General features: G+C 45.3%; 1 protein-coding gene across 1 annotated transcript in view; it reads left to right on the top strand.

Moving 5' to 3' along the window:
- The window catches only part of LOC143964277 (C-type lectin domain family 4 member E-like), a 161,343-nt gene that overhangs the window by 3,657 nt on the left and 136,057 nt on the right, over positions 1–21,629 (top strand). Inside the window, exon 2 of the mRNA XM_077473980.1 lies at positions 21,399–21,479. Within this exon, the coding sequence (XP_077330106.1) occupies positions 21,399–21,479 (81 nt within the window). The remainder of the gene's footprint in view (positions 1–21,398; positions 21,480–21,629) is intronic.

The following is a 21,629-nucleotide window of genomic DNA, read 5'->3' as shown; positions in this document are numbered from 1 at the left end:
AGATTCTATACCACTACGGGAGGTGTATGCTTTGCGCGTGGGTGTTAGCGGTACTGGCACTAACCTAGCGCTGCCTGGGGCGACGCAGACCCTGACCCTAAAACCTAATTGATATCACCCGCCGGGTGATCAGGGGGTTAAACCTTTATTGGGTAATAAATGGTGGGTGCCCTGATGCTATAAAAAGCAAACTAACCAGAGTCACCTGTAACACTTATACGGTGATCAGTGGTGAAAGGGTTAACTAGGGGCAATCAGGGGGTTCACATTTTTATTAGGTAGTATATGGGGGTCCCTGGCGCTATATAAAAACCTGACAGGGAACCTAAATAACTAACTGGCTAACCAGCGTCACCAGTGACACTTATACTGTGATCGCTGGTGAAAGGGTTAACTAGGGGCAATCAGGGGGTTAAAACCATTATTGGGTAGTATATCGGGGTACCTAGCGCTATAAAAACCTGGCGGTGAACCTAAAAAAATAACTAGCTACCTAGCGACAGTAGCGACACTGATGCAGCGATCAGAAAAATGATCGCTTAGTGACACTGGCAAAAGGGGGTGAAAGGGTTAACTAGGGGCAATCAGGATGTTAAAACCATTATTGGGTAGTATATCGGGGTACCTAGCGCTATAAAAACCTGGCGGTGAACCTAAAAAAATAACTAGCTACCTAGCGACAGTAGCGACACTGATGCAGCGATCAGAAAAATGATCGCTTAGTGACACTGGCAAAAGGGGGTGAAAGGGTTAACTAGGGGCAATCAGGATGTTAAAACCATTATTGGGTAGTATATCGGGGTACCTAGCGCTATAAAAACCTGGCGGTGAACCTAAAAAAAATAACTAGCTACCTAGTGACAGTAGCGACACTGATGCAGCGATCAGAAAAATGATCGCTTAGTGACACTGGCAAAAGGGGGTGAAAGGGTTAACTAGGGGCAATCAGGATGTTAAAACCATTATTGGGTAGTATATCGGGGTACCTAGCGCTATAAAAACCTGGCGGTGAACCTAAAAAAATAACTAGCTACCTAGCGACAGTAGCGACACTGATGCAGCGATCAGAAAAATGATCGCTTAGTGACACTGGCAAAAGGGGGTGAAAGGGTTAACTAGGGGCAATCAGGATGTTAAAACCATTATTGGGTAGTATATCGGGGTACCTAGCGCTATAAAAACCTGGCGGTGAACCTAAAAAAATAACTAGCTACCTAGCGACAGTAGCGACACTGATGCAGCGATCAGAAAAATGATCGCTTAGTGACAGTGGCAAAAGGGGGTGAAAGGGTTAACTAGGGGCAATCAGGATGTTAAAACCATTATTGGGTAGTATATCGGGGTACCTAGCGATATAGAAACCTGGCGGTGAACCTAAAAAAATAACTAGCTACCTAGCGACAGTAGCGACACTGATGCAGCGATCAGAAAAATGATCGCTTAGTGACAGTGGCATAAGGGGGTGAAAGGGTTAACTAGGGGCAATCAGGATGTTAAAACCATTATTGGGTAGTATATCGGCGTACCTAGCGATATAAAAACCTGGCGGTGAACCTAAAAAAATATCTAGCTACCTAGCGACACTAGCGACACTGATGCAGCGATCAGAAAAATTATCGCTTAGTGACACTGGCAAAAGGGGGTGAAAGGGTTAACTCTAGGGGCAATCAGGGGGTTAAATCTTTATTGGGGGGTGATAGGGGGCTACCCTGGACCTAACACTAACTGCCCTGACAGTTTTTACTTTTACAACTGACACTGAATGCATTGATCAGTAAAGAAATGATCAATGCAATCAGTGACACTGTGACTGGGGGGGGGGGGGCGGGGGGCGATCGGGGGGGGTTTGTGTACCTATGTGTACCTATGTGTCAGTGTAGTGTTTTGGTGCACTTACTTAGTTACTTTTAGTCTTCTCCTCGTAGTCCGGTCAAAAAGACCGCCCCGAGGAGAATGACATCACTTCCTCCTTCCTGTGTAAACAATACACAGTGGGAGGAAGTTCGTCATTGGCCAGGAGCGATCCAGAGGGGGTGGCCAGAAACCAACGGCCATCCCCTCATCACGGATCGCTCCCGGAGGGAAATGGACCACCGTATTCAGCGGGAGGGGGTCCGATCGGACCCCCCACCCGCTGGAAGGCAGGCACGTACATCTACGTGCTTGTGCCTGCCTGTGCCATTCTGATGACGTAGAATGGCAATACGGCGGTCCTTAAGTGGTTAATGATGCCTAAAGTGCTACAATAAAAATGAAAAAATCCTTTAAATATCGTAATGGGTGGTCCCCTTATGCCCCGTACACACACGGTCAGAATTTCTGACGTGAAAAGTCCGATCGGATTATGTTGTCGGAAAATCAGATCGTGTGTAGTCTCTAACGGACTTTTTCCGTCTGAATTTTGGCCGGAAAAAATTTGAGATCAGGACCTAAAATTTTCCGACAACAAAATCTGATCGGAGTTTTTCCGATCATGTTTATAGAATTCCGAAGCACAAAGGGCCACGCATGCTCAGAATAAATTTGGAGACGAAAGCTATTGGCTACTGGCCTCTTCGTAGTCCCGTTGTACGTCACTGCGTGCGACCGTGTGAATGCAAGACAAGTTTCGGCCAAAATACGTCGGAAAAAATCTGACGGATTTTGTTATTGGAATGTCCGACCGTGTGTACAGGGCATAAGTCTACCTGTAAAGTGGTGCATCAGTAGGATGTATAGAACATGCCGCAAAAGGTACATTTCTAAAGGCTATTGCACTTCCCTTTTCTAGTCCCATCATACGTGTTGTACGTCACTGTGTTCTGGACGGTCGTAATTTGGTGTGACCGTGTGTGTGCAAGACAGCTTGAAATTCCTCGGAATTCTGTTGTAAAAACCTTTTATTTTTATGTTTATTCCAACAGCAAAACTGGTCGTGTGTACAGGGCATAATACATTTTTTTCTACAATCATTTTGTAAGGCTATTAACTCTTCCATCAGGCAAATTTTTTCTACCTCTCTAAACCATTCCTTTATTAACTTTTTTTTTTTTTTTTGTTTCCATTGTCTTGGTATTAAAACTTTTGCTGAATTTAATAAGTATGGTACAACTTTTGCTCTGTATCTCTTTCTCAACTCCCCGTAGCATGGAACAGACACTGCCAGGGGTCCTGTGCGATCTCCACCCCACTAATCAATATTACTCTCCAGTAAGGTTGGATTTCACAGCGCTGCCACCAGATATGTGCATGAGTACCCTCCATCCCACGCTCTCTCCAAAATAACGATGATATCCCCAAGTCTGTTTTATGAAGCTTTGTTGGAACATAATACCATTTTGTTAGTAATTTATAGTTTATTTCTTTTATTCTGGTATCTATTGATTTGGAGTGTACATAATCTATGATTTTATGTTTCATTTGCTCTGGTATAGTCTGATCTAATTCCAAACTCTCTAGAAAGCGTAATGGTCCTATGCCCGGGGAAGAGACCAACATCCCATATACATTTGATATTCCACTTCCCCTTATCCCACCTTGATCTAAAAAACTTTCCCATGGGGTTAGCTCCATAATAGAGCGAAGGGGTTTTGGGAGAGTATCAACAAAATGTTGGAGTTGCCTGTATCTCCACATATCCCAAGGTGAGTCTCCATATCTCTCTCGTAATTCACTTATTGAACAGAAAGTTTTTAATTTCAGACTATCTGTCCACCTCAGGTATAGTTTATTCTCTCTCCCTGGTGGGAAATAGCTTGTGGCTGATAGGGGCATTAATGAACTGTATCGTCTAGATTTAAAAAAGCTATCCCGAGCTCTTAAAGTTTCTTTTGTTATTTGGGCCATTTCATCAGGGAGGTCCCTATACTGCCTTGGTATCCACAGTATTTGATTTAATTGTCTTCCACATACATTTTCTTCCATTTTTTTCTGGGAGGTACCATGGGTCCAATTAATCGTCCTCTGTAGCACTGCTGCCTCATGGTACCTCTCAAAATCCGAGAGGTATAATCCCCCTTGGACTGAGGCTTTATCAAAGACCCAAGAGAGATACAGGCCTTCCTATGTTTTACATATAATTTTTCCAACCAACATCCCGAAGGTCTTAAAATAGGCCCTCAGGATGTTTATCAGCAGAGCCTGGAATACATATAATGCTTTTGGCAGTGTCATCATCTTGATCACATTTATCCTACTAAACCATGTCAATTGATTTATTGGGTATTTATTGGTTAGCCCCTGAGATCTTGCTTAATTTTATTTAATAGAGGTAAATAATTATCCTGATACAGATCTACTTCTGAAGTAGACAAAAAAATAAAAAGGTACTTTAGGCTTCTATACTTCGAGACAAAGGGATATTGAAATTTATGAAGTCTTCTTTCTACCATAGGGATAGAAAAATTTAATATCTCCGTCTTATCTTTATTAATCTTTAAATTAGAGATTTCTAAATAATTTTTTGAATTCTGACATTGTAATTGGGAGGGACTTGCCTAGATTGGACACATACAACATAACATCATCTGCGAACGCAGAAATCTTATGTTCCTGCCCATCAAACTCCATCCCCTTAATCTACTGGTTTGCTCGAATGGTCGCCAGAAAGGGCTCCAGGGAAAGGACAAAAAGCAGTGGACATAATGGGCATCCCTGACGTGTAACATTGTACAATACAAAGGAACCGGGAAGGTCCCATTTACTGGTACCCGTGCTGTTGGACTGGAGTGCAGTGCCTCTATCAATCTATACATTCTAGAGACTCCCAATCAAGTCGATCGAAAGCCTTTTCGGCATCTACTGATAAAAGTAACAATGGTTTCTTTCCCCTTTTTGGCTTCATGCATCAGAAGTAATGTTCTTATTACATTGTCTCTCTCCTCCCTATCAGAGACAAAACCCCCCCTGGTCCTTTTCTATCCATTTTGGCATAAGAGGCTTCCATCTTTCCAGCAGTATCTTTGCATAAAACTTCATTTATCAAAGATATAGATATCTGCCTATAACTAGCACATACTGTTGGATCCTTTCCTTCTTTGGCTATGAGGGTTATGTGGGCACTTAGTGCTTCTGTGCGTCCCCTATCGAGTTCATATATGACATAAAATGTGGGGAGAGGGTTCCTTAAATTTTTTTACAATATGGTGAGGTGATCCCATTTGGACCTGGGCTTTTTCCTACTCTAATGCTTTGAATTACTTATTCTATTTCATTTTTTGAGATCTCCATATCCAATTTATTAAGTCCTTCTTTTAAGAGTTATAGGAACTTTGCCTTATTTCTTAATCTTTTTATCATCTTTATTAATGATAAATTATTAAATTAACCTTTTATGAACTGTAATGAATTTAAATTGATTATGAATTTATTAAAAACTTTGTTCAGATGGCAGATAGAGAGATACAAAGTAGCGTTGTGTATAAACATTGCACAGACAGAAGATATAGAGATACAAGGGGCAGTGACATCATGCTCTCCACCTTGTCCAATCAGAGGATGTTTTTGCATTCATTCAGAGAATGCAAAGCATTCTTTGAATGGGGGTCATGCCTAGTGGCCAACCTCCTGTGTTCAGAATTCATCAGACAGGTTGCTCAGCACAGGATCCACTCCCCTAAACCTTTCATCTCCTGGAGGCTAAACAAGTCTTTGCTCAAAGATGAACTAACTCTAGCATCTGCCCTACAAATAATTTCTCAGTTTTTACTGGACCATGCCCAAGACTAAATAGTAGCTCCAATAAAATGAGAAGCCCTAAAATGTGTCACCCGGGGGACTTGGATAGCAGAGGGGGCTCAGTTGAAAATGGGCAGAATGGCAGAAAAGGCCACACTCCTCACCGACATTCATAACCTAGAGCTTCACCATAAACCTACTAATGACACCAGAGTTTTTCAGGCCCTCCAACAGAAGTGGTCACAACTGCATAAACTAATAGACCAAACATGCCTTTGTCATAAAAACTGTTCTTATAGCCATGAACTAATGGGACTCGAAAGTTCAAAATCAAAAGTGCTAATTTTAAAGGCTAATATGCAAGTAGTTGTCCTAAAAAGGGTTTGGCGACCCGGCTCCTGCCCCAGGTGACATGTATCAATGCAAAAAAAGTTTTAAAAATTGACATTTTTTCGGGAACACTAATTTTAATGACGCTTAAAGTGAAAAAAATAAGTGAAATATTCCTTTAAGTATCATGCCTGGGGGTGTCTATAGTATGCCTGTGAAGTGCCACGTGCTTCCCGTGTTTAGAACAGTCCCTGCACAAAATTACATTTCTAACAGAAAAAGAGTAATTTAACCACTTAGCCACTGGGCACTTAAACACCCTTAATAACCAGACCAATTTTCAGCTTTTGGTGCTCTCACATTTTGAATGACAATTACTCAGTCATGCAACACTTTACCCATATGAAATGTGTGTCCTTTTTTTCACACAAATAGAGCTTTCTTTTGGTGGTATTTAATCGCAGCTGGGTTTTTTATTTTTTGTGCTATAAAAGAAAAAAAAGAAAATTCTGTAAAAAAAATGAATTGTTCTTCGTTTCTGTTATAAAATTTAGCAGATTAGTAATTTTTCTTCATAAATTTTGGCCAAAATGTACACTACTACATATCTTTGGTAAAAATAAGTACAAATTGGTGGATATTATTTGGTCTTTGTGAAAGTTATAGAGTCCACAAGCTATGGTGCCAATATCTGAAAATTGATCACACCTGAAGGACTGACGGCCTATCTCATTTCTTGACACCCTCCCATGCCAGAAAAGTACAAATACCCCCCAAATGACCCCTTTTTGGAAAGAAGACATTCCAAGGTATTTAGTAAGAGGCATGATGGGTTTTTTGAAGTTGTCATTTTTTCCTAAAAAGCACAAAAAATAGAGCGCACACCAGCCCTAGTGCATTAACGTTTATTTAACTCAGTAAAAGATTAAAAAAAGCCAGGTATATCACTCACAAACATCCGTTGAGTAGTTGCATTGACATTTACAGCCTCCACTGTTGCCTCCTTCCCCGATTTTAGGCTCCCTGCAGTAGCTAATAATGCGGATGGTCATTTTTTCCTACAATTCTTTGCAAAATCAAGATTTTTTTTCTTTTTTTTTTTCACAAAATTGTCATATTATCAGGTTATTTCTCACACACAGCATATGCATACCACAAATTACACCCCAAAACACATTCTGCTATTACTCCCGAGTATGACGATACCACATGTGTGAGATTTTTACACAGTGTGGCCACATACAGAGGCCCAACATGCAGGGAGCACCATCAGCCGTTCTGGAGCACCCAGGACAATTCTGACATTTCTCTCCTACATGTAAAAATCATAATTTATTTGCTAGAAAATTACATAGAACCCCAAAACATTATATATTTTCGAACGCGTTTTTTTGGGAAAAAAATGGTTTTGTGCTTAAAAAAAACAAAAAAACAGTAAAGTTAACCCAATGTTTTTGCATAATGTGAAATATGAAGTTACGCTGAGTAAATAGATACCTAGCATGTCACTCTTCAAAATTGCACACGCTCGTGGAATGGCGCCAAACGTCGCTACTTAAAAATCCCCATAGGTGACACTTTAAATTTTTTTACTGGTTACATGTTTTGAGTTACAGAGGAGGTCTAGGGCCAAAATTATTGTTCTCACTCTAAAGCCGCGTACACACGTGGCGGACTGTCTGGCCAACTTAGTCCGTCAGACAATCCGACGGACAGTCCGTCATACTTTCGAATGAACGGACTTGCCCACACACGGCACTTTTTGAGCGGACTAATACGGCAGACTAAGTCCGCCATACTATCCGCCCTACTTTTGAAATGAACGGACTCGCCCACACACGCGGAGGAAAGTCCGCTCATTTCGAGCGCGTCTCCAGGTAGGCGGGGCCAGCGAAGGAGACGTCGCTGACCCCGCCGCCTGGTATGGACTTAAAGGGGAACCCCAACGCCGAAAAAAATCGGCGTGGGGGTCCCCCCCAAGTCCACAACAGACCCTTGTCCGAGCACGCTACCCGGCCGGCCAGGAAAGGGGGCGAGCGAGCCCCCCCCTCCTGAGCCATACCAGGCCGCGTGCCCTCAACATGGGGGGGGTGCCTTGGGGAAGGGGGGCCGCCCGGCATAAGAACCGAAGAGGGGGACAAGACCCCCGAAGTCGGGAGAAGAGGCCGGCGGCGAGGAAGAAAGCCGGACTCCTCCGCTAGCAAAAGAGCTACAAGAAGATAGCGGAGGAGTCCGGCGAGAAGACCCCCGAAGACGGAAGACCCCCGGAGCTGTGCAATAAAATATTTTAACCCTGTGTTGTGTTTTTTTTGGTACTTTTATTTTACAGGTGAATGGGTAGGGGTACATTGTACCCCATAGTCATTCACATAGGGTGGGGGGCCGGTATCCGGGGGCCCCCTTATTAAAGCGGGCTCCCGGATTCCGATAAGCCCCCCGCCCGCAGACCCCGACAACCAACGGCCAAGGTTGTCGGGAAGAGGCCCTTGTCCTCATCAACATGGGGACAAGGTGCTTTGGGGTGGGGGGGCCGCGCGGCCCCCCCTTCCCCAAGGCACCCCCCCATGTTGAGGGCACGCAGCCTGGTACGGCTCAGGAGGGGGGGCGCTCGCTCACCTCCCTTTCCTGGCCGGCTGGGTAGCGTGCTCGGACAAGGGTCTGTTGTGGACTTGGGGGGGACCCCCACGCCGATTTTTTTCGGCGTTGGGGCTCCCCTTTAAGTCCATACCAGGCGGCGGGGCCAGCGACGTCTCCGTCGTGGGCCCCACCTACCTGGATACCCGCTCGAAATGAGCGGACTTTTCTCCGGGCGGGAAAAGTCCGCTCATTTCAAAAGTACGGCGGACCGGCATACACACGGGCGGATTGTCCGCCGAAATGCGAGTCCAGCGGACAGTATTTCCAACATTCCGAAATACTTAGTCCGCCAGACTGCACGCTGAAAAAGTCCGCTGAAGCCCACACACGAGCGGACTGTCTGCTGAAATGTGTTTCGGCGGACTAAGTAGGCCAGGCAGTCCGCCCGTGTGTACGCGGCTTAACGTTCGCTGCGATACCTCACATGTGTGGTTTGAACACCATTTTCATATATGGGCGGGACTTGCGTATGTGTTCGCTTCTGCATTATTATTTATTTTAGTTTGACATTTTTTTTCCCAAAAATAATTTTTTTTATCACTTTTATTCCTATTACAAGGAATGTAAACATCCCTTGTAATAGGAATATGGCATGAAAAGTCCTTTTTACAGTGAGATATGGGGTCAATAAGACCCCACATCTCACCTCTAGGCTGGGAAGCCTGAAATAAAAAAAAAAGGCAGATTATTGGCAGAGTATTGGCAGGGTATTGGCATTGCAGAGTATTGGCAGGGTATTTCAGGGTAATGGGTATTGCAGAGTATTGACAGGGTATTGGGTATTGCAAGTTATTGCAGGGTATTGGGTATTGCAGGTTATTGCAGGGTATTGGGTATTGCAGGTTATTGCAGGTTATTGGGTATTGCAGGGTATTGGCAGGGTATTGGCAGAGTATTGGCAGGGTATTTCAGGGTAATCGGTATTGGCAGAGTATTGACAGGGTATTTCAGGGTAATGGGTATTGGCAGAGTATTGACAGGGTATTGGGTATTGGCAGGGTATTGGCAGAGTATTGGCAGAGTAATGGGTATTGGCAGAGTATTGGCAGGGTATTTCAGGGTAATGGGTATTGGCAGAGTATTGGCAGGGTATTTCAGGGTAATGGGTATTGGCAGAGTATTGGCAGGGTATTTCAGGGTAATGGGTATTGGCAGAGTATTGGCAGGGTATTTCAGGTTAATGGGTATTGCAGAGTATTGGCAGGGTATTGGCAGTGTATTGGGTATTGCAGGGTATTGGCAGTGTATTGGGTATTGCAGGTTATTGCAGAGTATTGCAGGGTATTGGCAGTGTATTGGGTATTGCAGGTTATTGCAGAATATTGCAGGGTATTGGCAGTGTATTGGGTATTGCAGAGTATTGCAGGGTATTGGCTGGGTATTGGCAGGGTATTGCTGGGTATTGGCAGGGTATTGCTGGGTATTGGGTATTGCAGAGTATTGGCAGGGTATTGCAGAGTATTGGCATGGTATGGGGTATTGCAGAGCATTGCAGGGTATTGCAGAGTATCGGCAGGGAATTGAGGGGTTCATTTTTTGGTGAGCAGCGCCGTGGGCACTGCAGATCCAGCCCACAGTGCTGCTAACACTGATCTCTTCCCCCTCCGCTGTACCGATCGGTACAGAGAGGGGAGGGAGTAACCGGCATCATAACATGACACCGATTTGTTTACAAATAATCTCTCCGTCATTTGATGGAGCGATCACGTGGTAAACGGCCGCGATGATTGGCCGTTTACCGTGATCCCTGATGCGCCGGGTCCCGTGGACCCGCCGGTCACGGATGCTCTCGAGTGCGCGCCCAATTCTGGGAGGACGTCATATGACGGACTCTCAGAGTTAAACAACCGCCCTGTAGCCATCATTCGGCTATGGGCCAGTTGTTAAGTGGTTAAAACTGCTTGCGGTTTTAATGTACCATCTAGCTCCGGCAATACGGATGAAAATCATTGAGAAAAATGGCATGGGTAGCCCCCCTGCCCATTACCAGCCCTTTTGGGTCTTGTACGGATATTAAGGAGAACCCCGTACCCAAATAAAAAAAAGGAAAGGTGTTGGGCCCCCAGGCCCTATATACTCAGAACAGCAGTATACAGGCGGTGCAAACAAGACAGGGACTGTGTAGATTTGTTGTGTTAAATAGAATCTGTTTGTAATTTTCAACTGGTACATTTTTAAAGTGTAGCTCCAGTCAAAAAATCAATTTTAAGCTTTTTGGAAAACATAGGGAAGGGTTATCACTTCTGTATAATTTTTTTTGCCGTCCGTCTATTTTCATCTTACTTCCTGTTGTCTCCTTCCGTTTGCAAGTAGGAGACGTTTGTAAGTTGGATGTTTTGAAAGTAGGGGCCTGGCCTATATGCTCTGCAGAAATTTGGGCCTAAAGTGTTGGTGATGCCACAACACTGTAAGCCCTCAAAGTTACTCTTGGTGGGTGCTGGAACGCCCTGCTGTGAACTATTATATTAAGAATTGTAATAACATGCCATTGTTGAACAGTGGTAGAAAAATTGGCCCATTGGTGGTTGAGGTGGTGGTGGTGCTGGTGCCACAACACTAAGTCTTCACAGTTACTCTCAGTGGGTGCTGTAACGGGCCCTGCTGTGAAATATTATATCAAGAACTGTAATTACATGCCATTGTTGAACAGTGGTAGAAAAATTGGGCCTTTGGTGGTGGTAGTGGTGCAGGTGCCATAACACTGTAAGTCTTCACAGTTACTCTTGGTGGGAGCTGGAATGGGCCCTGCTGTGATATATTATATCAAGAATTGTAATTACATGCACCTGTTGAACAGGGGCAGAAAAATTAGGCCTTGGGCACTGGTGCCAAAACACTGCAACACCTCACAGAAACTCTAGTTGGAGAGCAGGAATGAGCCCTGCGGCAAAATATTGCATCAAAAATTGTAATTACACGCCCTGTTAAACAGGGGCTGAAAAATTGGGCCTTAGGCACTGGTGCTGGTGCCACGACACTGCAACCCCTCACAGATACTCTAGTTGAAGTGCAGGAATGAGCCCTGCTGCAAAGCATTGCATCAAAAATTTTAATTACATGCCCCTGTTAAACAGGGGCTGAAAAATTGGGCCTTAGGCACTGGTGCTGGTGCCACGACACTGCAACCCCTCACAGATACTCTAGTTGAAGTGCAGGAATGAGCCCTGCTGCAAAGCATTGCATCAAAAATTTTAATTACATGCCCCTGTTAAACAGGGGCTGAAAAATTGGGCCTTAGCCACTGGTGGTGGCGCCCAGAACCAAAAATGTTCTTCCAAGCTATCAGCAGGATTATTGAGGAGGAAGAGGAGAGTCAGTCAGCATAACAGGATAGTCACTCAGCATCAGCATAGGCAGTCTTGAAGGGATGTGACGTTTCAAAATAAAATTATTCGGTTACATCAGCTTCAGGTGCTTGGTAGCTGGTGGTGTTCTTAGCCCACGTACACAGATTTTGGCAACCAAATCCGTTGGATTTTGCCCGTCGGATTTAGTTCGACGGATTGTGTCCGAAACTGTTGCATACACACGGTCGGGCCAAGTTGGCGAAAAATCCGATCTTTCAGAACGTGATGACGTAATTTCGTTACGATGGGACTAGATTCAGGCTAGTAGCCAATAGCTTTGATGTAGGAATTTGATCTGAGCATGCGTGGCACTTGGTCCGATGAAAATGCTCTACACATGATCGGATTAGGTCCGTCCGGCCCAGTTGGTCGGGAAATATTTCCAACATGTTGGAAAATTGGGTCGGACGGAGATTCTGACGGAATCAGTCCGATGCATACCACACACAGTCGGATTATCTGATGACACGGTCTGATAAGACTCATTCTGACAGATTATCCAACCGTGTGTACAAGGGCCCAGACTGTCTGCTGGTGGGAGTAGCAATTGGGGGTAGTTTCAGGATTATACTGTGCAGGGGGCACAATACACTGACTGTAACTGCTGCAGCTGCCTGTGATATAGGACCAGAACAAACCAAGCAATTGGGGGTAGCTTCAGGTGTACTCTGTGCAGGGGGCACAATACACCGACTGTAACTGCTGCAGCTGCCTGTGGTATAGGATCAGAACAACACAAGCAATTGGGGGTAGCTTTAGGTTTATACTGTGCAGGGGGCACAATACACTGACTGTAACTGCTACAGCTGCATGTGATATAGGACCAGAACAACACAAGCAATTGGGGTAGCTTCAGGCTTATACTGTGCAGGAGGCACAATACACCGACTATAACTGCTCTAGGTTCACAAGAAATGTAGACACTGTTCCTGCCTATCCTTGTCTCTGTGGACGCCTCAACACACTACACAAGGCCGCAGCACTGGCGGCCTTGTATAGTGTGGGGCATGTACTAAACTGCCTGAGCTATATGCCTGTGGCCAATTGTGGCTCTCCTCGCTGCCGGCACTGTGATTGGCCAAGCATGCGAGTCACAGTGCATGCTTGGCCAATCATCAGCCAGCAATGCACTGTGATGCTGCAGTGCATTGTGGGCCATGAGCGCCACACGAATATGGCGCGGAACGGCCCACATGCATTTGTCTCGAACACCAAGCTCATCCCTAATGGCAACAAGTTTGGCTGGCCCCTCGCTAGGTCCATTAGAGCCAAACTTACAACAACCTATTTTCCAAAAGTACATCACCCTAGGAAGGGCATGGTATATTCTACTAAAGTCATAGCATCTGCGCTTCATACTTATTAATCTCATCTCTATAAGATTCATAACCCTTTACCTTCCACTTTGGGTGGAACTGACTAGACACTGCTTTTGGATTACATTGCCCGTACTGCCTTTCCACAAATAGATGAACAGATAGCTGTCATTGTTAGACCCTTTCTCTACAGAGGAAATCATCCACATCATAAAGTCTCTACCTTCAAGTAAAAGCCCTGGCCCCTATGGCTATTCTAATGCTTTCTATAAGCTACTCAAGTATTCACTGGCTCCCATATTAAGCAGCGCATTTAACGTCCTCTCAGATTCTTGTTAATTCCCGTGTCAAGCCCAGAAGCCTGACATCATTTTAATACCAAAAGATCAAAAATATCCAACCCAATGTTTCAGCTACAGGTCAATTTCTTTAACTATTGCTAACCTAAACATTTATGCTAAATTACTAGCTTATTGACTAAAGCACCTCAGACCTTCTATCCTAAACCCTGATCAGGTAGGGTTTGTCCTCTCTCAAGAAGCTTGTGGCAACATGATCAAAACACTTTTGTTGATTACCCACTCCCAACTATATAAAAACCCAATGTGCCGAATAGCCCTGGATACCAAGAAGGAGTTTGACCGCCTTGATCAGAAGTTCTTAGTGGCCTCCTTAGAACAGATAGGTTTTTTGTAATTCATTCATAAAAATTGAGCATTATACATTTGTCCCAGTGATAGAATTAAGATCAACGGCCTACTTTCAGGTCCCATACCCATTACCAATGGAACGCACCAGGGGTGTCCCCCCTACTACCATATATTCTCACAATGGAACATTTAGTGGTGCCCCTTAGGTCCAATGACGCCATACAGTGTGTTGAACTTGTTGATAGACAGCAAAAATTGTGCCTCTTTGTGGATGACTTGCTCCTTTATCTGAGCACGCTAAACGTACTCAATATGCATAGTTGTCCTATCTTTAAGCTCTGATGAACCGGAGCAAAGATGGGCACCCAAAATGAGTCGGCTTTCCCATGTGATCCTCTATCTCACCTTACATTGGAATAAAATTGTATCTGGACTTTTAACTTGTTAGATATATTGTTTTACACAAAAAAACAAAGATTGTGTGGCACTAGAATAGGACAACCCTAGGGTCCAGTGCTATCTGTCCACTGCCCCAAGTACAAAAACATCCTGACCTTGTTTAATAAATTCACACGTGAGACATTTACATTTCCTCAGACAAAAAAAGTCTGATCAGATTATGTTGTCGGAAAATCCGATTCGTGTGTGCGCTCTGACTTTTTCTGTCGGAATTTCCGACGGAAAAAGTTGAGAGCTGGATCTAAAATAATCCGATCTGACTTTTTCCGATCGTGTGTTGAGAATTCCGACGCACAAAGTGCCACGAATGCTCAGAAAAAAATTGGAGATGAAAGCTATTGGCTACTGGCCTCTACATAGTCCCCTCATATGTTTTGCACCTCACCTTGTTCTGAACGATCAGATTTTCTGACAACTTTGTGTGACCATGTGTATGCAAGACAAGTTGTAGCCATAATCCGTTGGAAAAAATCTGACGTATTTTGTGGTCAGAATGTCTGACCATGTGTATGGGGCATAAGTTGTGTTTTAGTTCTTACTAGGTGCCATTCTGTTCCCAACACTAGGGGCCCTTTTAAATATTGCATATGCTTACTTGGTAAAACAGAACCTAATTTTGGGTCATGGATTAAAACAATTCATTTCAATGCCATATTCAATGGATTTGTAAGTCTTGGGTTTCCATATCTCTCCACCTCCTAGTTTTACAAATGTACACAGTAAACCTGTCAGGGTTGGCTTAGCCCTTCCTCCTTTGGGCTGGCCGCTCAGCTGTTGGCTAATTGCCAGCTCTCTTCTCTTTCCACAGTTACCAGCTGTTCCCGATGATGCTCGCCTGACCTGCCTATTTAAAGCCTTCCAGCTCACTCTTTCCTTTGCCTTCGCGTTTGTCACATCACTAGGAACCATCTCCTGCTGTTTGTTTCTTAACTGGCTTGCTGACTTCCCTCCTGGCTTCTTATCCTGCTTGCAGTTGCTCTCCTTGGATCCCTGATGTCTGGACTGGCCGATTACCCGATCTGGTTTATGAACTTTGGACTGGCTGACTAACCGATCTGACTACTGGACTCTGGCTATGCTTGACTGCGCTTTTTCTATTTACCTTTTTATTTTTTATTAATAAACAAGTGTGATTTGATTGTACTTCTGTCTCTGTCTGTTTCATGGTTCCTGACAGTACGCGAAGGCTATGAATTCGGGAGATAGTCAATCCACTTGTTGGGAATATTTTTTCCAGATTGGATGAGCAAGATCACCACATGGATAAGTTTGCCATGGCGTTACAAACGCTCCTGAATCACACAGCTCACCTGGAATCCCCCACAATGGCTGCTCCAGTACAACCTGAGTCACATGCCGTCCCTGCCGCTGCACCAGTCTCTGTGCAGGCACCTGCCTCGAGTATTACCTCTAGAGGAGGTATGTCTGGTTATGCTCCGCTTCCCCAGCGATTTGGGGGTGATCCAGTTCAATGCAGAGGGTTTCTCAATCAGGTTGAGATATACTTCGAAATGCTGCCCCAGGCGTTTCCCATGGACAGAAGCAAAGTAGGTTTCGTGATATCTTTGCTTTCTGAGAGAGCCTTGGCCTGGGCTAACCCTCTATGGGAGACGTAAAAACCTGTTGTCTTGAGTTACCCTCAGTTTGTGGCCTCCTTTAACCACTTTCAGACCGGACCAATTTGCTGGTCAAAGACCAGACCACTTTTTGCGATTCGGCACTGCGTCGCTTTAACTGACAATTGCGCGGTCGTGCGACGTGGCTCCCAAACAAAATTGACGTCCTTTTTTTCCCAGAAATAGAGCTTTCTTTTGGTGGTATTTGATCACCCCTGCGGTTTTTATTTTTTGCGCTATAAACAAAAATAGAGCGACAATTTTGAAAAAAACGCATTATTTTTTACTTTTTGTTATAATAAATATCCCCCAAAAATATATAAAAAAACATTTTTTTCCCTCAATTTAGGCCGATACGTATTCTTCTACATATTTTTGGTAAAAAAAAATCGCAATAAGCGATTATTGATTGGTTTGCGCAAAAGTTATAGCGTTTACAAAATATGGATAGTTTTATAGCATTTTTATTAATAATTTTTTTTTTTTTTTTTTTTACTAGTAATGGCGGCGATCTGCGATTTTTATTGTGACTGCGACATTGTCGGGGACCCATCGGACATTTTTGACACATTTTTGGGACCATTGTCATTTATACAGTAATCACTGCTATATAAATGCAGTGATTCCTGTGTAAATGACACTGGCAGTGAAAGGGTTAACCTGTGGGTGGCAGTGTAGGGGTTAAGTGTTCCTAGGGGTGTGTTACTAACTGTGGGGGGGTTGGGCTTTCATTTAGTGTACACTGATCTCTGCTCCAATCACATGGAGCAGAGATCAGCGTCACTAGTTGCTAGGCAGAATGGGAAAATGTTGTTTATACAGCATTTCCTCCATTCGGCCGCTCCGTGAGACGATCGCGGGGATGCCCGCGGCGATCGAGTCCGCGGGTCCCGCGACCGGACTCACGGGGGTCCCGACCAGCGCGGGAGCGCGCCGCCGGCGGCGCGCTCCCGATGGCACGGCGGCAACGAATATTGGACGTACATGTACGCCAATATGCCTGCCCGTGCCATTCTGTCGACGTACATCGTCGTGCGCTGGTCGGGAAGTGGTTAAAAGGGTTTTTGATGTTCCCGCACACTCCGCTTCTGCTGCCAAGTGCCTCATGTCCATCAAACAGAGTACGAGAACTGTTGCCGACTACGCCATTGAATTCCGTACTCTGGCAGCAGAGGTTGCTTGGAACAATGAAGCCCTCGTGGCTGTTTTTTCTCATGGTCTCTAGGATTCCATCAAGGATGAGATAGCAGCCTGAGATATACCCACTGGGTTGGAGAGCTTGATCTCGTTTGGCATCCTAATTGACTCCAGACTCAGAGAAAGACTTTCTCTTAAGGAGCGCTTGCGGAAGCCTCCTGTATGTTTGCCTCCAAGCTTTGTAGTCCCACCCATGCCTCCCTCACCTCCCATGCCTCCTGGTACCGAGTTGATCAGTAAAGATGAACCCATGCACCTGGGCTTCACGTGTCTCTCTGCGGATGAGAGAGCCTTTAGGAGGAGGGAGAGATTGTGGCCAGACAGGTCACTTTTTGAAGTCTTGTCCTACCGGTCCAGGCAACGCCCGAACCTTGAGGTCCTGTCATGGACAGACCTTAAGTGACGTTGTTTCATCCCAGGTTATCCAGAAGGATAAGCCCCTGGTTTTGGTCACCCTTTCTTGGGCATCCATCGAGATACAGGCGCTAATTGACTCTGGGGCTGCAGGCCTGTTCATTGATGCTGCATTTGTTTTGCAGCACTCAATTCTGCTGCAGCTGTGAGACACTCCACTTGCCATTGAGGCTCTTGACAGGAGACCTTTACAGCCTGCCCATGTGTCTCATGAGACAGTTCCATTGTCCATGGCCGTAGGGGCTCTTCACCATGAGATAATCCAATTCCAAGTCATTTCCTCACCCAGATTTCCGCTGGTTATTGGTTATCCTTGGTTACAGAGGCACAACCCCTCTTTTGATTGGCTCCATGCTGAGGTTCTCTCCTGGTCACCACAATGCAGTGAGACATGCTTCCTGAAGGTATCCAAGGTCCTGTGCACCGCTTCACTCCCCTCCCTGCCGGAGGAGTACCGTGATTTTGGCGATGTCTTTAATAAAGGTCAAGCCAGTAGTTTGCCTCCACACCAGCCTTATGATTGCACAATTGACCTTCAACCTGGTGCCATACCTCCTCGTCGCCGGGTTTACCCTTTGTCGGTCTTGGAGGATAAGGCCATGGAGGAGTATGTTGCTGACGCATTTTCTCGAGGTTTCATCCACAGGTCGTCGTCTCCTGCTGGTGCTGGTTTCTTCTTTGTGAAAAAGGAGAGCGCTGAACTGAGACCTTGTATAGATTATAGGGGTCTCAATCGTGTCACGATTAAGAATGCCTACCCAATTCCATTGATTACAGAATTATTTGACCGCCTCAAGGGAGCAACGGTTTTCACAAAGCTTGACCTGAGAGGGGCATACAATCTTGTGCATATTAAGGAGGGCGACGAGTGGAAAACTGCGTTTAATACCAGAACAGGCCATTATGAATATCTGGTAATGCCTATTTGGCCTTTGTAACACCCCGGCAGTTTTCCAGGAATTTATTAACAATGTCCACCGAGATTTGTTGCAATTGTGTGTGGTGGTTTATCTCGATGATATCCTCATATTTTCCATGTCCCTGGAGAACCACCACACAGATGTCTGTCGTGCACTTCAGAAACTAAAGGAGAACAATCTCTATTGTAAAATAGAGAAGTGCGAGTTCCATCGTGAACAGGTTACATTCCTGGGCTATGTCATTTCCACTGCTGGTTTTTCGATGGACCCAGAGAAACTATCGGCAGTCCTACAGTGGCCTCGACCCATGGATTTACGTCCTCTGCAGCATTTCCTGGGCTTTGCCAACTACTATCGGAAGTTTATTCATAACTTCTTGTCTCTGGTCAAGCCTCTGACTGATATGAGCAGAAAGGACGGTAACCCACAGAGTTGGTCTCCGGAGTCCATTAAGGCCTTTGAGACTCTCAAGGCTACCTTTGTTTCTGCTCCTGTGTTGGCACATCCTGATCCTACGTTGCCTTTTATCCTAGAAGTTGATGCTTCTGAGACTGGAGTTGGCGCCCTTCTATCTCAACGTCCTAACTGAGAGCGCTATGCATCCGTGTGATTACTTTTCCAAGAAATTGTCACCTGCTGAATGCAATTATGAGATTGGTGACAGAGAGCTGTTGGTGATCATTTTAGCCCTGAAAGAATGGAGACATCTCCTTGAAGGTACCACTGTGCCCTTATTCTTACTGATCATAAGAATCTTACATTCTTGTGTGAGGCTAAGCGACTCTCTTGCAGAAGGGCGCAATGGGCTCTTTTCTTGTCGAGCTTTAATTACATTGTCTCATTCTTACCCGGTACTAAGAATGTAAGGGCTGATGCCTTGTCACGACAATTTTCCTTCACTTCCAAGTCGGAGTCGGTGCCGGTTCCTATGATTCCTCCTGATCGTATCTTGGCTACGGTTCACACCAGTCTTACTTCTTCTTTGGGAGACAACATTCTTGCTGCTCAGGTCCATGCTCCTCCTGATAAACCTTGTGACCGCTGCTTTGTCCCAGAGAGTGTCCGTACTTCAGTGCTCCAGACTTACCATTCTCCCAAGGCAGCTAGCCATCCTGGAAAGAATCAACTCATTTGGGCCATCTCCCAATAATTCTGGTGGCCTAGTCTACGGGCTGTTACTGCCTTCGTAGCTGCCTGTCCCGTGTGTGCTCAGAGTAAGACTCCATGACACCTTCCAGTGGGCCTCCTACAACCAATACCCAATGGAGAGAGGCCCTGGACTCACCTGTCTATGGATTTCATTGTGGAGTTGCCCAACTCCAAAGGCAACACTGTTATCCTTATGGTGGTTGACTGGTTCTCAAAGACGTGTCATTATATTCCACTTAAGAAGTTGCCCACCTCTAACGAACTGGCTTCCATTTTTGCTCAGGAGATCTTTTGCTTACATGGGCTACCCAAGGTGATTGTCTCGTATAGGGGCTGTCAGATTGTCTCCCAGTTCTGGCGAGCCTTTTGTGCACAGTTGGGAATCCAGCTTACGTTTTCTTCTGCGTATCACCCACAGTCTAATGGGGCCGCAGAACGAGTCAATCAGTCCTTGGAGCAATTCCTACATTGCTATATTTTTGACCATCATAACAACTGGTCTGACCAATTACCTTGGGCAGAATTTGCTCACAACAGTGCCTTGAATTCTGCTTCCCGATTGTCTCCATTTATGGCGAATTATGTTGCCTGACTCGTTTGTTCCGCAGAGTATTCCTGCATTAAAAGAGCATCTCCGTGGTCATCGTTCCACTTGGGTACAAGTCCAGGAGGCTTTGCGTCATGCTAATGATAGGTGCAGACTCCATGCTGACCGCAGACGCCTGCCTGCGCCTTCCAACCAGGTTGGGGACAGGGTCTGGCTGTCCTCTCACAACCTCCGGCTTCGTGTTCCCTCACTGAAGTTTGCACCTCGGTTTATTGGGCCTTTCCGTATCCTTCGCAGGATGAACCCAGTAGCTTACGCGTTGGACCTTCCTCCTAGTATGCACATCTCAAATGTGTTTCATGTCTCCTTATTGAAACCGTTGGTCTGTAACCGATTTACCACCTCGGTGCCACGTCCTCACCCTATTCAGGTTTAGAACCATGAGGAGTATGAGGTACTATCCATTGTTGACTCCCGTAGGTTCCGTTGGCGCATACAGTACCTGGTGCATTGGAAGGGGTACAGTCCGGAGGAACACTCCTGGGTTTCATCCTCTGACGTACATGCCCCTGTCCTCCTCCGCGAGTTACATAGACGGTTTCCCCTCAAGCTCGGTGGCCCTCCGAGGGAGAGGGGTCATTGGGGGGGGGGGGGGGGTACTGTCAGGGCTGGCTTAGCCCTTCCTCCTCTGGGCTGGCCGCTCAGCTGTCGGCTAATTTTCAGCTCTCTTCTCTTTCCACAGTTACCAGCTGTTCCCGATGATGCTCGTCTGACCTGCCTATTTAAAGCCTTCCAGCTCACTCTTTCCTTTGCCTTTGCATTGGTCACATCACTAGGAACCATCTCCTGCTGTTTGTTTCAAGACTGGCTTGCTGACATTCCTCCTGGCTTCTATCCTGCTTTCAGTTGCTCTCCTTGGATCCCTGACGTCTGAACTGGCTGATTACCCGATCTGGTTTATGAACTTTGGACTGGCTGACTACCCGATCTGGCTACTAGACTCTGGCTATGCTTGACTACGCTTTTTCTATTTACCTTTTTATTTTTATTAATAAACAAGTGTGATTTGATTGTACTTCTGTCTCTGTCTGTTTCATGGTTCCTGACAAAACCACACTGTTTGCAAACAATGCTCTGTTTCACATCTATGTTTGTCCTCAGAGAACTCTGGCAAGGAAGGTATATACATCAGTTTGAGTGATCTTGATCTACAGGGAAAGAAGAAAGGTGCAAAAGCTAAAGGTGAGCTGGAGTCACACCTCCATTTATAGCACATTTACATTTTACTGTTTTGTAGTCTTGGCTCTATTAGGAAGTGCTCTTTTTGTCTGGAGCACATACTGTAAGCCGATGAAAGAGAGCTTCTTATTGGTCCAATTATTGGTGTATGAA

Source organism: Lithobates pipiens, unplaced genomic scaffold (assembly GCF_037356315.1).
Source record: "Lithobates pipiens isolate NorthernLeopardFrog02 unplaced genomic scaffold, aLitPip1_a1.2 Scaffold_8, whole genome shotgun sequence".
Classification (NCBI taxonomy): domain Eukaryota; kingdom Metazoa; phylum Chordata; class Amphibia; order Anura; family Ranidae; genus Lithobates; species Lithobates pipiens.
This window is presented reverse-complemented; position numbering and strand designations above follow the sequence as displayed.